Here is a 14,079-nt window from a genome sequence, read left to right on the forward strand (position 1 = left end):
CCTCTAGGGGCTGCTGCTCACGGCCACCTCTAGGGGCTGCTGCTCACGGCCACCTCTAGGGGCTGCTGCTCACAGCCTCCTCTACGGACTGCTACTTAGACCCTCCTCTAGGGGCTACTACTCACAGCCTCCTCTATGGGCTGTTACTCACGGCCTCCTCTAGGGGCTGCTACTGACAGCCTCCTCTAGGAGCTACTACTCAGAGCTTCCTCTAAGTCCTGTTGATAACCCTTCTCCCTGCCTCCATTTGGCAAGCAGACCCTCAGCCTGGGGCTCTTAGGGCAGAGTGGAACTCTGACATCTTCATGAAAACTCTTTTTAGAGAGAACTGGGTGACCTGCTCCCTCTCTGGGTCCCTCGTAGAATGTGTGCTGTCCCCAGCTGTGTGATATGGGGGAGGTTTGAAACAAAAGTTATCACAGGTTTTTTTGAGTCTGGCAAGCACTGTTTAAATCCACTGTGGTGAGTCCTCTGTGTCATTGGCCTTTGTTAGCAGGGTCAGGATGTCTCTCCTTTCCTTCTTTCCTCACCAACTCGGCGCCCTTACATCTGACTCTGGGGCAGGGTCGAGGGATGGGGATGGAGCTGTTCTCTGAGACGGGTAGGGTAGGTTCCACCACAGGTGGGGTCTGAGTGAGGTGGCTTCTAGCATTGGCAGTGTCCTCTGAAGCAGGACCCCGTGCATCTGTGAGTATGCTCACACATGCGGGTGTGCCTGTGCTTCTGTCTGCTCTCAGTGGTTGTGGGGCTGTTTTGATTGTGGGGGATCTCACCTCACCTCCACCTCTTAGTTCCCATTTCATCAGAACAAACGGAGGAAGCAGAGAAAGATGATCTCAGGGTGCAGCTGAAGCGGCACCATCCCTCCAGCCCTCTTCCTGGCAGTAAGGCCTCCAAGCGACCGAAGATCAAGGTGTCCCTTCTCTCCCATGGGGACACAGGCGGAGGTCCATGTGCTCCTTCCCAGGGAGGAGCCGCAGAAGGTGAGCATCTCTTGGCCTGTCTAAACAAGCTGACTGAGTTTTCCCAGGGCACTTAGCGTTACCATCTTGGGGGCTACTTTCTGGATGTCTCAGCCTCTACTTCAGTGTGAGAGGAGCTTGGAGCAAAGGAGGCAAGAGGTTGCCCGTGAGGAGAGAACAGGCAGTGACCTGCTCTGAGCGAGAACCAGGGAGGCAGAACACGAGAGGAAGCTGTAGGTCATTCGAAGCATCAGAAATCTTTTTTTTTTTTTTTTTTTTTTTGGTTTCCATTGGGATATTCTAGAAAACAGAAGGACAAGTTAACCAGCTCTCCCTGCTAGAGTACAGGAAGTTGTTCTTTTTGAGTTCCTGTCTTTGTCCACATTGCCTTGCATGTGGCTTGACTGTGGAACCCTGAAAGGTGGGGGCTGAACAGGACTGACAGGTGACTTTGGGCTTTTCTGTTCTGCAGTGTCAGGAGGGAAGCCCATCACCATGACCTTGGGGCAGGCGTCAGGGGCCAAGGAGCTCACGGGGCTTCTCACCACAGCCAAGTGAGTCTGTTTCCTGTCTGTCTGTCTTTGTTCCCTTTTTTCCCATTACCCCTTCTCTGGTCCACTGAGTGCTTTGGGAAGACAGTAGATTCTGGGTTTTGTCAGTTATGGGAATGTGACTTCTTTCTGAGTGGGATCTTTGTCTTTCTTTTGGGTCAACTCAGAGTTCATGTTTACTTAGAGATTTCACAGTGGCCCTAGCTCTTGCTCCAGGGCTGATGTCCTTCCTTTCGGCCGGACTTTTAGAAGGACTGTTGTCAGCGGCTGTCAGGTTGACCCCAACTCATGGCAACCTCATGTACAGTGGACAGAACGCCGCCCAGTCCTGTGCTGTCCCCGTGATTGGCTGTGGATTGGACCGTTGGGATCCGCAGAGTTTTTATTGGCTGATTTTTGGAAGTAGATCACCAGACCTTTCTTCCTAGTCTGTCTTAGTCTGGAAGCTCTGCTGAAACCTGTTCAGCGTATTAGCAACACCAGGCTTCCACTGACAGACGGGTGGTGGCTGTGCATGAGGTGAATTGACCAGGAATCAAATTCATGTTTCCTGCATGGAAGGCAAGAATTATACCACTGACCCACCAATTCCGTCATTGTGGAAGGACGAGAGACTGAATTTGGAAGGTGGAATGAAGAAACGAAATGTTCTAGCCTTGTGTCCATTTCTGGAAGCCTTCCTGGGCCTGACTCTGGATCCCTTCCTGTGTTGCCAGGTTCTGCTGCCCTCAGGCCTTTGGATAATGGAGTTCCTTGCTTTGCCTCCAGGTCTAGTGCTTCTTCTGAAGGGGGGCTCTCAGGCAGCCCCGCCTCCTCAGCGGTCTCCAGCAGCCCTGCGCCCAGCGCTTTGCACACGCTCCAGAGCCGCTTGGTGGCCACCTCTCCAGGCACTTCCCTTCCAGGTACCTCGTAGCGCAGCTTTCTTCCCCTCCCAACAGAAAGGGTCGTTCTGGCGAAGTGGCTCTGGAGCTGCAGCTGCAGGGTTCTCCTCTGCATCTCAGGCCTGTCGCAGAGGCTTGGCGTGAGTCTGGAGTTAGAGTTGCGGTAGAGGATTCCTTGTCTCTGATACCTTCAGGAGTAGGTACTCCCGTCTGCTGGCACCATGCCCTCTACTCTAAGAAGGGTAGATAACTCGGGGGGGATGTTTGTATTTTGTTTGGTGTTTTAAACACATCTGAGGGAGTAAAACCGCTATGCTCCCATCTCCTCCCCTGCCTGGAAAAGCTATAGTTGCCAGAGCCTAGGCAGCCGAGGTGTTGCCGACCCTCCTCTTCTTCAGGAGGGCCTTCCTCTGTGCTTTGAGACTGCTGGACTGTGAGTTAGCTGAAGGGTAAGCCAGGTATTTGGAATTCTTTTGGCTTAGAAAGTCCTTCCTCTCCCCTGAAAAGAAAGGAGGGAATTTTAGATTTCTGAAGAGTGAGATTCAGGCTCTCTTTGGTTCCTCCTAAAATTTTCCAAAATGTGGGACAGGTGGTTTGGGTCAGGTTGGGGACTTGCAGAGGGAACTGATGCAGTTTCTGTCATAGTACCTTTCCTTAGGTGGTGTCCAGTGCGCGCGGGGGGACCTTCCTGGTGTCTTTCTGAGAGCAGTGGGACATCCAGGGGAAAGAGTGCTAGCGTTTTAGTTGATGTTGAGGGTGGACGGGCATGGCTACCTTCAGGATGAGTGCAGGTGACTGAACCTGTGCTGACACCTGTTATGTCCCCCTCCAGGGGCCACATCGGCCAGCAGCCTCCTCCAAGGCCTCAGCTTCAGCTTGCAGGACATCAGCAGCAAGACCTCTGGCCTCCCAGCAAACCCCTCCCCAGGGCCAGCCCCACAGGTGAGCTCTGCCTTCCCTGGGCTGGCAGGTGTGGGAGGTGGCCTTCTCAGCTCTGCTTTGTGGGGAGACTGGGTCTGGGGTCAGCGGGTCTAGGACTGCAGCCTTCTGACTACGCGGCTGGGAGCTGCAGAGGTTAAGGTTCCTTCCCTTATTGTGTGACCTTGGGCGAGGTTCTTGACCTGTCTGCGTCTTTGTGATAATGGTACCTCCCCCTCAAGAGTTGTGAAGATTGGCGCAGCGGTTAAGAGCTCGGCTGCTGACCAAAAGGGCAGCAGTTTGAATCTACCAGGTGCTCCTTGGAAACCCTGTGGGCAGTTCTGTTCTGTCCTGTAGGGTCGCTGTGAGTCAGAGCCGACCCGATGGCAGTGGGTGTATGCAAAATGCCTGAAAGAGTGTCTCGCATGTAGTAGGCACGCACTGCATGGTAGTCTTTGATAGTATTTTCTGGGCCCTCCAAACACAAACCTTGCTGTTGGGCGACAGCTTCTGACCCCTGGGCTTGTGTGTCCCACAGGCCGCCAGTATGAAGTTGCCCACCCCCATGCAGAGCCTGGGTGCCATCACCACGGGCGCCGGCACTATCGTCCGAACCATTCCTGTGGCCCCCACTCTCTCCTCCTTGGGTGCCACTCCTGGTGGGAAGCCCACAGCCATCCACCAGCTGCTGACCAATGGGGGCCTCGCCAAGTTGGCAAGCAGCCTCCCTGGCCTGGCCCAGATCTCTAACCAAGCATCAGGTGAGTCTCAGGAGAGCTTCCCCAGGACCTTCCCATCTCACGTGGGCAAGGGACAGTGGTGAACCCAACCCCACAGGGTCCAGGCCTCGACCCTCAGGGATTCAGCGGTGTGGACCCATCCGCAGAGAGGCTGAGAACACAGGCTGTCTCCTGTTGCCTTTCAGGCTGGCTGACCGCACAGAGGAGGCAGCTGGGGAGGAGACCGAGGGTAGATTGGGGTGGCGGTGTTACATGGGGAAGAAAGTCCAGAAAGGGAAAAGCCTCAGCAGGAAGTGGGATTGTGACCAAAAACCCTGCCTTTCTGCGTCTCTGTTAGGCTTGAAGGTTCCAACCACCATCACACTGACGCTGCGTGGCCAGCCGAGTAGGATCACCACGCTGAGCCCCGTGGGCTCAGGCGCTGCCCGTTCAGAGGAGCCCGCCTCCCAGCCTCTGCCCTCTGGCTCACAGGTGAGTCGGCCTGGGAAGACTGAGGACGCAGGCTCCGAGGTTGGGAAGCTTGGGCTGGCTGATGCGGGACCTGCCAGTGCCCTGGACTTGTGGGTGCGTCCCGTTCAGATCTCGACCCTGCGGTTTGAGGTTTGTGACCGAATGAGCCGTGGGCCCCTTTGAGTCTCTCCTTCCCTGTAGCGCTCCCTGGTTGTTGTGAGGATTAAATGCACGCAAGTCTGTGCCTGCATTAGTGTTTTGTTTGCTCCCATTCTCGGTGTTCTCATCCGGGGGTTGTAGTTGGAGGTCAGTTGGCTGGTACTCTCTGTGAACAGCAGCTTTCCAGCATTGCACCTTCTCAGCTCTTGACCTGCCCTCCTGTCTTCTGAGGCCCAAACAGGGTATTCATAGCTTCCACCGAGGAGCTGGCCGTCAGTTCCTCGTAGTGCACTGGATTTCCACTGTGACCTTTTCAAGTAAAATGTTTCTAATCTTAAATGCTGATGTGAGGAGCCACCCAGAATCAAAAGTTAACGAAAAATGTGGTTGGGGGTCTAGTATTGAGTGTGCTTTCCTTCAGCGTCCACTGTGTGGGCTGCGTGACTGCAGGTCCAGCCCGGTCCCTGTCACTCCACCTCGCCAGCCCTGCCAGCGATCGGGCAACGTGGTACTGTGGCAGAGGACAGTCCCCAAACATCTCCAGAAGCTTTTCTGCCTCTTCACTGGGGGAAAAGATGGTGCAGAGATTGTTGCCTGATGTTCACTGGGTTGGTAGCTACCCCTCCCACCTTTTTGCAGAGGGGTGGAGGTTTTTTATTTCTTTTATTCCTTATTTTTTCAGTTACGAAAGCAACTGCTCTTATTTTAGATAATGCGGACATTAAAGAAATGTTTAGAAAGAGCATTTTCCACAACACCACTCCCAGAGATTAAAAAAAATAGCAAGCCAAAACCCACTGTCGTCAAGCTGTTTCTGACTCACAGTAAGCCTTAGGACAGTAGAACTGTCCCATTCGGCTTCCCAGACTGTAAATCTTTATGGAAACAGACTGCCTCATCTTTCTCCTGCAGAGCGGCTGGTAGGGTCAAACCACTGACCTTTTGGCCGAGCAGTTTAACCACTGCGCCACCAGGGCTCCTTCTCCAGAGACGATAGCCAGTGTTAATAGCTTGATCTGCATTTTTCCAGAGTTTCCTGTCTGTACAAGTGCGTTATTTATTTTGGACAAAATGGAATCACAGAATACGGACTGTTTTGTAACTAGCCTTCATTTACAGAACATGAGGTGACCCCAGTCCCCTTCCACAGGTGCGGAGGGAACAGCTACCTTGTATCTCACTGTGCGGGTGCACCAAAGTGTGCTTTGTTCCTCTTCAGTCAGGTAGCCAGTTAGGTATGTTTGTTTTTTGATATTGTAAATAATGCTGTGGTGAACACCCTTGTTGTGAACTCCTGTGTCCCTCTGGGGACGGTTCTCTAGGCTACAGACCAATTAGTGGAGGGTACCAGCATCTACCATCTGGCTAGCTGCTGGGCCTTCAGGTGGCTTTGCTAGTTTACAGTTGGAGTCACAGTGAATAGAATACCTGTTTTCCTACACCTTTGTCAGTTGTGGAAATCGGTATTTTAATTTTAGTAATCTGATAAGTGAAAAATGAAATTTTGTTTTAAAGTACATTTTATTAATGAGATTGTATGTCTTTTATGAATTGCTTGTCATGTTCTCTATTTGATTTATAGCAAACCTTATATATTCGGAGGAGCCCTGGTGGTGCAGTGGTTAAGAGCTACAGTTGCTAAGCAAAAGGTGGGCAGTTCATATCCAGCAGCTGCTCCTTGGACACCCTGTGGGGCAGTTCTGCTCTGTCCTACAGGGTCGCTGTGAGTCGGAATCGACTCGACGGCAACGGGCTTGGTTTTTGACTGGTTTTGGGTGTTCAGATGTTAATCCTTTATCGGTTAGACAGGTTTCTACGCTTTATTCCAGCCCCTTGCTCTTCTGTTTTCTTTTTGTTCTGTATGCTGTCTGTTTAAGTATCGAATGCTTGTCTTTTAACTTTTAATTCTGGATGTTTTTTATCATACAAATATTTAGAATTTATACATAGTAGAATCTTCAGATTTTTTCGGTTTTGGCTCCAGAGTTTTGTGTCTTGATTAAGAAGGCTTTTGCTTATTTGTTCATTAGTCCACTGGGGATTTATTTTTTTACGCTACGCGAGCTAAGGATCTAACTTTATTGATGAGTCTGTTCATCCCTCCTGCATTCACCTGAAATCCACCGTTAACTACGTTCCAGGTTACGGCACACACCCAGGCCTGTTCTCTTCCCGGGATCTGTCTGTTCTTACCCTAGTTTTGTTTGACTGCTTGATAATGCAGAGCCTCCATTAAAGGCAGTGTCAGTCCTGTTTCCAGTTTGCTAAAGTCTTTATTCTTTTCTTTTTTATCAGTTAAAATGATGAGTTAAATAAATAGATTTCCTAGCATCGAACTCTCTGAATTCCCGATTCAGTGACTATTCAATGTGTCCTGTTCCTTCTTTTTTTTTTTGGTACTTGCTCACATTTCTTTCTGTTGTACATACGCAGGAAACAAGACCCTGTAAACAGAAAAGAAAGAAAGAAGGCAAGTGTTTCAGAGGAAGAGCACGTTCTGTTCTTTCGCTTCGCTTTTGTTTGATTTAGGTTCTGGTCTCTGTGTTTCTCAGATCGGCTTTTGCTTTCCTCCCTCCCATCTCCCACTTTGGTGTGTGCTTTTCTTCTCCGGCTGTTCCTTGTGGAACGAGGTGGAACCTTTTTGTGTTTCCCACGCTCTAGAGAGCTGCACGGTGTAGAAGGTTTCGGTTCCTTGACGGTTGGATGGCAGAGACCATAAAGTCATTTGGGCCCATTTCAGACATTCTGAGCCTGTGCTGATGCCATGTTGACGCACAGCTAGAATCCGGTCCCTGCCACATGACACTTTCTACCTGTGTCAGGTCATCCTCTTCAGCCTGCCGTGAGGTGGCAGAGCGGTCGGTGATGAGAAGCGGGCAGGGGTCCTGGCGAATTCTCCTTTTCCACGGCTAAATTAGAGCACAGGAAACAGATCCTATCTGGCCGCTGCCTGACGGTGTTAACTCAGAGCTTGGCCTTTCTCTCAGCTAAGTGGGTGTGTGGTCACTGGGAGGGCTCTGGTGCTAGTCTTTTCCTTCCGGCCAAGGGAGATGTTGTTAGATTAACGAGCCGACTCCAGAGCTCCTACCAGTCACCTCCCCGCTCACACTGCCTCATGGTGTGACGTGGAGAGAGCACCGAGCTGGGAGTCAGGCTGTCGTTAGCTGGCTGTGGGGTTTCTCTCCAGGTTTCGGTTTTGTCATCTGAAGTGAGGAAGTTGTGACCGAAGTTAGTGACTGTTGGGTTGGCGGAGTTTAGGAGGGGCTTTCTCAGAATCTCCTCAGGCTTTGAGAACGTGACACTTAAAAGGTCTCTAAACTGCTCGTTTCTGAGACAAATAGAAATTGTCACACGGACTGGATGATTGTTGATGTTAAGGTGTTGTTAGCTTTTTTATGTGTGATAATGGTATTGTATTTAAGCTTTTAAAAACTTAAATCCTTTTTTATTTTTATGATACATACTGCAGTATTTATTTAAAAAGAAAAAATGTTGTAAACTCCAGAGTAGATTTCTCTAAGATGTATGCAAGCACTTAATTATCTGTTTTGTTTCTGGCACTAGTTAATATTTACTACAAGTTTCCTTTACGGAGATGGGCCGTTCTGCTTTTCATGCTGAGACGTTAGGGAGCGGGGCTCTGACTGCATTGGGTCCTGCATCAGGAGTCCTGAGAATGGGCTCCTCGCATGTGGTCACAAGGCCTCTTCCTTTGTACTGCTGGCCACACGTGACTTGTCATGCTGGCAGGCAGCCCTTCTAGCTGGCCGTCCACAGCAGTGGGCCTTGCTGCCACCCTTGCAGGGGCCCCTGGGCGAGTGGGCTTACCCTCAGGTATGTTCATAAGCAAGGTGAAGGCATCGTCACGTGCACAGCCTTGCCTTTGGAAGTGGGTCCTTTGAGGTTTTGAAGTCAAGCCCTTCTTCTTTCTTCCCTTCCTGTCCCCTGCATCTTCCCCCTTTTACTGAAATCTTGGAGCCCTCGTAGGAGTTTTCCAAGGGTGAAGTCTAGAAACGTGGGGAGACCTTTGCCTTGGTGGAAAGAGGGTTATCCTCTCTACCTCGCTTCCTTCTTCTGGAGCTGCAGGACCCCCACAACACCTAAAACATGAACCATACCTAAAAAATGATATTGTCACTCTAGTGGAAAGTTTACCTTTTACTTCTCTCGCCCCTGACAATTCACCGATTTCCTTTTTGCCTGCATTCCCTTCTTGTCCTTAAGCATAATAATAAGAGCTGTAGTTTCTGGTTGGACACATGGAAGGTGCTTTACCTGGATTATCGCATTTAATCCTCACAACGACTCTGTGAAGTAGATGCTGTCATCTGCATCTTATAGGGGAGGAAGAGGAGGCTCAGAGAACATGAGTAATTTACCCTAGAAGGTGGTGGAGATGGGTCTCCGACTGCAGAGTCCGTTAACCACTTGGACTGCTAGAACACATCTTTGTGCATCCAGCTTTTTCCCTACTGAGAATGACTTCTTTGGAATAAATTCTCAGGAGTGGGACGATTGGGTTGGGGGTCTAGGTGTGTGAACCTTGCAAAGCTTTGACCTTGTTAAACTGCCTCTCCTGCCACAGCGCCTGCCTCCAGCGCCCTGAAGGTGCCTGCGATATGCCCCCTCTACCAGGTTGGTGATGGTTGCCTGGCGGTGTGCCGTAGGCACATGTGCTGTCCTGCTGAGCTGTCTGCCTACTGAAGACCTCTTTCAGATAAGTCATTTTTGCCTCCCTGTCAACTGTCTTCAGGGTTGGGCCTCTGGATCTCGTGAAACCATCAGGCTAGGTGATACGATGCCAGCAAGGGAGCACCGCCCTCCCGGATCTACAAGTCTGGTCCCCAGACCCCCAGCTGCCTCAGCAGATTTGACCGTGCATGGATCAGAGGCACTTCCTCCCCCTCATTCGCTGTGACTTGACCCAAGTGTCAGTGTTGGACTGCTCACTGCCTTTAATAAAGGAGTTTCCATTTGGAAGTCTGTGCTACCTGCGTGCCAAGTTGGGAGGAGAAGTCCGTGTGCTCTGGGCTGTGGGAGTCAGGACTGAGAGCTCTTTGCTGAGGACCAGGTGTTCAGGCCAGAGGGCTTGTTTTGGACATCCGTTGCCTTCACTCAGCAGTCATGGGAGAACGGGCCCCATGCAACCCCCTCTTAGAAACCACAGCAAATACTGAGCTGAGACCTGGGAACTCCAGTTTTCACATCAGGCAAAGTGAACTGGGCTGCAGTCTCCTGGCCCTTTTGGCCGCCCTGGGTGTGGGGATCAGTAGCGCCAGGAGGTAAAAACTGGTCCCTTCTTCTCACCGTGCTTTGGGGAGTTCTGTATGCAGAGGGCCTGCAGGTCCAGAAAGGCCAGAGAAGAGGAAAGGAGCAGTAACTGAAGCAGCTTGAAGGTCCTGTGGTGGGATGATTTGCGCTTGGGGCTTTGCCTGTAACACCGTGGTGTTTAAACCAAAGGAACAGTTCATTCAGCGGGATGCGAGAGGTAGAATTTGCCACGTCAGAGGGAAGAAGCCCCAGCCCTTGAGATTTCTGTCTCCAGTGACTGGAAATGAAGCAGGTATAACCAGCTAAGCTCACATCTTGGCCGTCCCAGAAAGCTTGGGGATCGAGACCCCAAAGGCCATGTTCAGTGTTCTGTTTCTATTCCACGTGACTTTTTCTTCCTGCTCGGAGGTGGGAAGATTACTGGCAGTGCTTCTCCTTCGCAGAGCTCTTGGTACCAGCCTGAGCCTGGAGATAGAGGTCCCTGGAGAAGTGGTCGTGAAGATGGTTCTCCGAGCCCTCCCTCCTCCTCATAGCACCTGTCTGCATACTCAGTCTTAGGTTTGGCTTAGGACTGGTCCTCCAGAGCACATGCAAGGTGATAAGACAAACCAAGTGTGACTCTCCCGTGTCCTTTTCTGCAGGTGGGGAGGGCCCACAGCCTGCCGTGGCTGGAATTGCAGCTGGGCTCCTGTCCCACAGTGCTGTGTGTCTGAGCCAGGTCACCTGCACGGGCAGCCAGGAGGGAGCTCATCTCTGCAGGAGTCTCGGACGAGACAGACTGGTTGCTGCAGGCAGGGACGGCGAGAATGTGTGTGATGGGAGAGGATTGGGCTCCCTAAACACCATACCATTGCTCCTCAGCAGTCACTCACACAGAAAATTAGGCTGCATGTTTGTGTTAGCTAGTAGGTACCTGCTTTCTGAAACTCAGGAGGTGTGTAGTAAATTGGAGAAAGGTATGAAATCTGAAGGAGGCTTCCAGGGCTCGGGTTCGACAGCTTTGCAGGTAGGACAGTAGCACACCAGCAGGAACGAGAATGGTATTGGGCTCTGTGAAGATTGTAGGAATCAGGACAGGCAGAGGGCCCTGCAGCGCCCATTCCTGAAAGTGCAGCCTGGGCAGTGCAGAGAGGCATGTGCCAAGGCCAGAGGAAACCACAAATGTCCTGCCTTTGTGGAGAAACCTAGTACTCTTCCCATCGACGCCTCCTGAGCCTGGGCTGTACTGCTCAGAGTGCTGAAATAAAGTACTCTGCGTTCACACAGTGGACCTGGAGCCCATGACCTCAGGAGGCGATACTGCTGGTGGAAAACTTTTGTTCAAGGATCAGAAAGGTTTTCGTTTAATTCCTGGCTGACAGATGCACGTTGATGCCCCATGGAAGGCGTCCTTGGGCTTTGAGAAGAGGTCAGTGAAGGGGAAAGACCTTTGGTGCCCCCCGCGGCCCCGCCACTAGGACAGTCTCGGGCTGGATGGGCTCTGGAGCAGAGCTGTGCAAGAGTTCCGTTCTTACACTGGCAAAAACGATTTAAAAAAAAATAAAGCCAGCCTTTGGATTGCTTCAGCTTGTTTTCCATTGACTTCTCTCATGTTTGTCCTAGTAATAAACCCAGTGAAGCTGGCACAGAAAGGAAAGCTAACATAGGGTGGCTGGCGGTTGCCTTATTGGTGGCACACATTCATTTAACCCTGTGAGGTGGGTGCTGTAGTTACCTTTTTACAGGTGAAGGAACTGAGGCACAGAGAAGTCACACAGAAAGTGGCGGAAGCAGACGAGAACCCAGGCTGCCTGGTGCCCAGTACCTGTTTATCCTTGGCACTGTGCTGGGGTTCTGAGGCGAAGGTCTGACATGGAGATTAGCCCAGGAGGTGAGGCGCTGGTGGCTTGGCCAACATGTGACCCTTGTCAGTTGGGCTTCCACCAGGCCTGGAATAATTGCTACTGGCATGTGGGGCTCTGGCTGGGCCTGCAGTAGCTGGGGCTCCTTGACCTCGGCCCTTTTGCACATCCTATACCACCACCAAAAATAAAGACTTAGGGACGAATGAATGAATTCCAACATCCAGATTATTCGTGAACTTGTATCCAAGTGGACTTTCCTTCCAGTCCTTCAATTCCAGGTCCCCACACTTGGCATTGGAACCCTCTCGGGGGAGGCCATGGTTTGGCTAGAGTGCTTGGGAGCGTCTAGCGCACCTGGGCACATCTCCATCTCCCTTAGCGTGGTACCTGATGTACTCTCTCCCTCTCAGCTCTAGTCTCCGACTGCGTGAGTCAGGTGAGATGAGAGATGAGGAAGAGATTGCTTAAAATGACAGCTTTCTTAAACCTAGGAGTGTGAGAGACAGGGCCATAGCAAGTGTGGAGGCACACAAGTCTTTGTTATCTTTTCATCTCTTTTTCTAAGCGTATGTTTTGGTCAGGATCGTTGTAAGAAGCAGAAACCCATTCACCACCAAAACAGCTCTGAAAGCGAGTATTCTCTCAATAGGCATTCTCCGTTTCTGCCACTTACCTCACGACCTTAGCTGGCTCAGCGTTGCCAGGACTTTTCAGCTGCAGAGCCCTCCAGGGACAGCACGTCCTTGTCTTTCGGTTCAAATTCTGAAGACAGTAAGCCTGGTTGGCACAGTCCCACTCCTGGGTTGTTGTCCCCTCCCACCCCATCTAATAGTTTCTGGAGGATGGAGTCATGCTGTTCATATTATTATTCTTTCCAAGAAAAGAGTAGAAGGGTTAAAAAAGAAAACAAAATTGTGCAGAGCTGTTAGGATGTGTGGTTTTTTAAAAAAACTTTTTGTTTTGAAATTTGCGGGTAGTTGCAAAGATAGCACAGAGAGGCCTCATGTACCCCTCACCCAGTTTCCCCCAGCGGTTGTGTCTCACGGAACTGTAGTACAGTATCGAAACAGGAAACTAACATCAGGATCGTGTGTGTGTGTGCGTGCGTGTGCATAGTCGTATCATTTTATCACGGGTGGATTCCTGTAACCACCACCACAGTCAGGATACAGAACTATTCCACTGCCACAAACCTCAGGCCGCCCCTTTATAGTCACACCCACCCCTCTCCCCACCGCTCGTAACCCCTGGCATCAGTAGATCTGCTCTCCATCTCTGTAATTTTGTCATTTCAAGAATGTTCTATAAATAGAATCCTACACTACATGGCATGGCTGCTGCTCGCACTCAGTGGGATGCCCTTGAGAGCCAAGTTGTATCAACGGTTGGTTCCTTTTTACCACCCCACAGTCTGTGTAACCATTCATCTGTTGTAGGGCATTTGGATTGTTTCTAGACTGGGCTGTTACAAATAAAGCTACTGTGAACAATCGAATGTGTAATTGTGTGAAAATTAGTTTTTATTTCTCTGGGATAAATACCCAGAAGTTTGACTGCTGGGTCATGTGATAAGTTTTTAGTTTTTAAGAAACTGCCGAACTGTGTTCCAGAGTGGCTGTACCCTTTTACTTTCCCACCAGCAGTTGCGAGAGATCCAGTTTCTCTGCAGCCTTGCCAGCATTTGGTGTTGTCTCTGTTTTTTATTTTAGCTGTTGTAGTAGGTATAGAGGGATACCTCACCGCGGCCTTCATTTGCATTTCCCTGATGACTAATGATGGTGAGTATCTTGTGTGTGCATGTTTGCCATCAGAGTGTCTTCTTTAGTGAAATGTCTCTTCATGTCTTTTGCCTCATTTTCTAATTGGATTTTTGTTTTTTAACAGTTGACTTTTTAAGAAACTTTTTATTCATAGATTACAGGAAGTTGCAAAGAAATGTACAGGAATCCTTCACACCTCCTCCAGTGCTGACATCTGTTCCTGTAGTGCAATATCAAAACCAAGAAATGGACATTGGTACACTACAGGATTTATTCAGATGCCACTAGTTATGCATGTCCTCATTTGTGTGTGTGAATATAGTTCTGTGCAGTTTTATCACACGTGTAACTTCGTGTATCATTCGCTGCGATCAAAATGTGTAACTGTTCCATCATCATGGCTCCCTTGTACTGCCCCTTTAGAGAAACCCCCTATTCCTAATTCTTGGCAATCACTCATCTGTTTTCCATCTCTATAACTTTCTTTCAAGAATGTTGTATAAACGGAATCAGCAATATGTAACCTCTTGAGTCTGGCTGTGT

At 50.3% G+C, this 14,079-nt stretch overlaps 1 protein-coding gene across 1 annotated transcript in view; it reads left to right on the forward strand.

Annotated features, from left to right (window-relative positions):
• KANSL3 (KAT8 regulatory NSL complex subunit 3) overlaps positions 1-12,810 on the forward strand; it is a 46,676-nt gene extending 33,866 nt beyond the window's left edge. The window contains exons 16-22 of the mRNA XM_023732007.1: positions 792-983; positions 1,435-1,516; positions 2,282-2,415; positions 3,227-3,336; positions 3,851-4,073; positions 4,390-4,523; positions 9,247-12,810. Coding sequence (XP_023587775.1) covers positions 792-983; positions 1,435-1,516; positions 2,282-2,415; positions 3,227-3,336; positions 3,851-4,073; positions 4,390-4,523; positions 9,247-9,267 — 896 coding nt within the window. The 3' untranslated portion in view covers positions 9,268-12,810. The remainder of the gene's footprint in view (positions 1-791; positions 984-1,434; positions 1,517-2,281; positions 2,416-3,226; positions 3,337-3,850; positions 4,074-4,389; positions 4,524-9,246) is intronic.
• Positions 12,811-14,079: the final 1,269 nt, after the last annotated feature.

This window comes from Trichechus manatus, unplaced genomic scaffold, assembly GCF_000243295.1.
Source record: "Trichechus manatus latirostris isolate Lorelei unplaced genomic scaffold, TriManLat1.0 scaffold00004, whole genome shotgun sequence".
NCBI classification, from domain to species: Eukaryota; Metazoa; Chordata; class Mammalia; order Sirenia; family Trichechidae; genus Trichechus; species Trichechus manatus.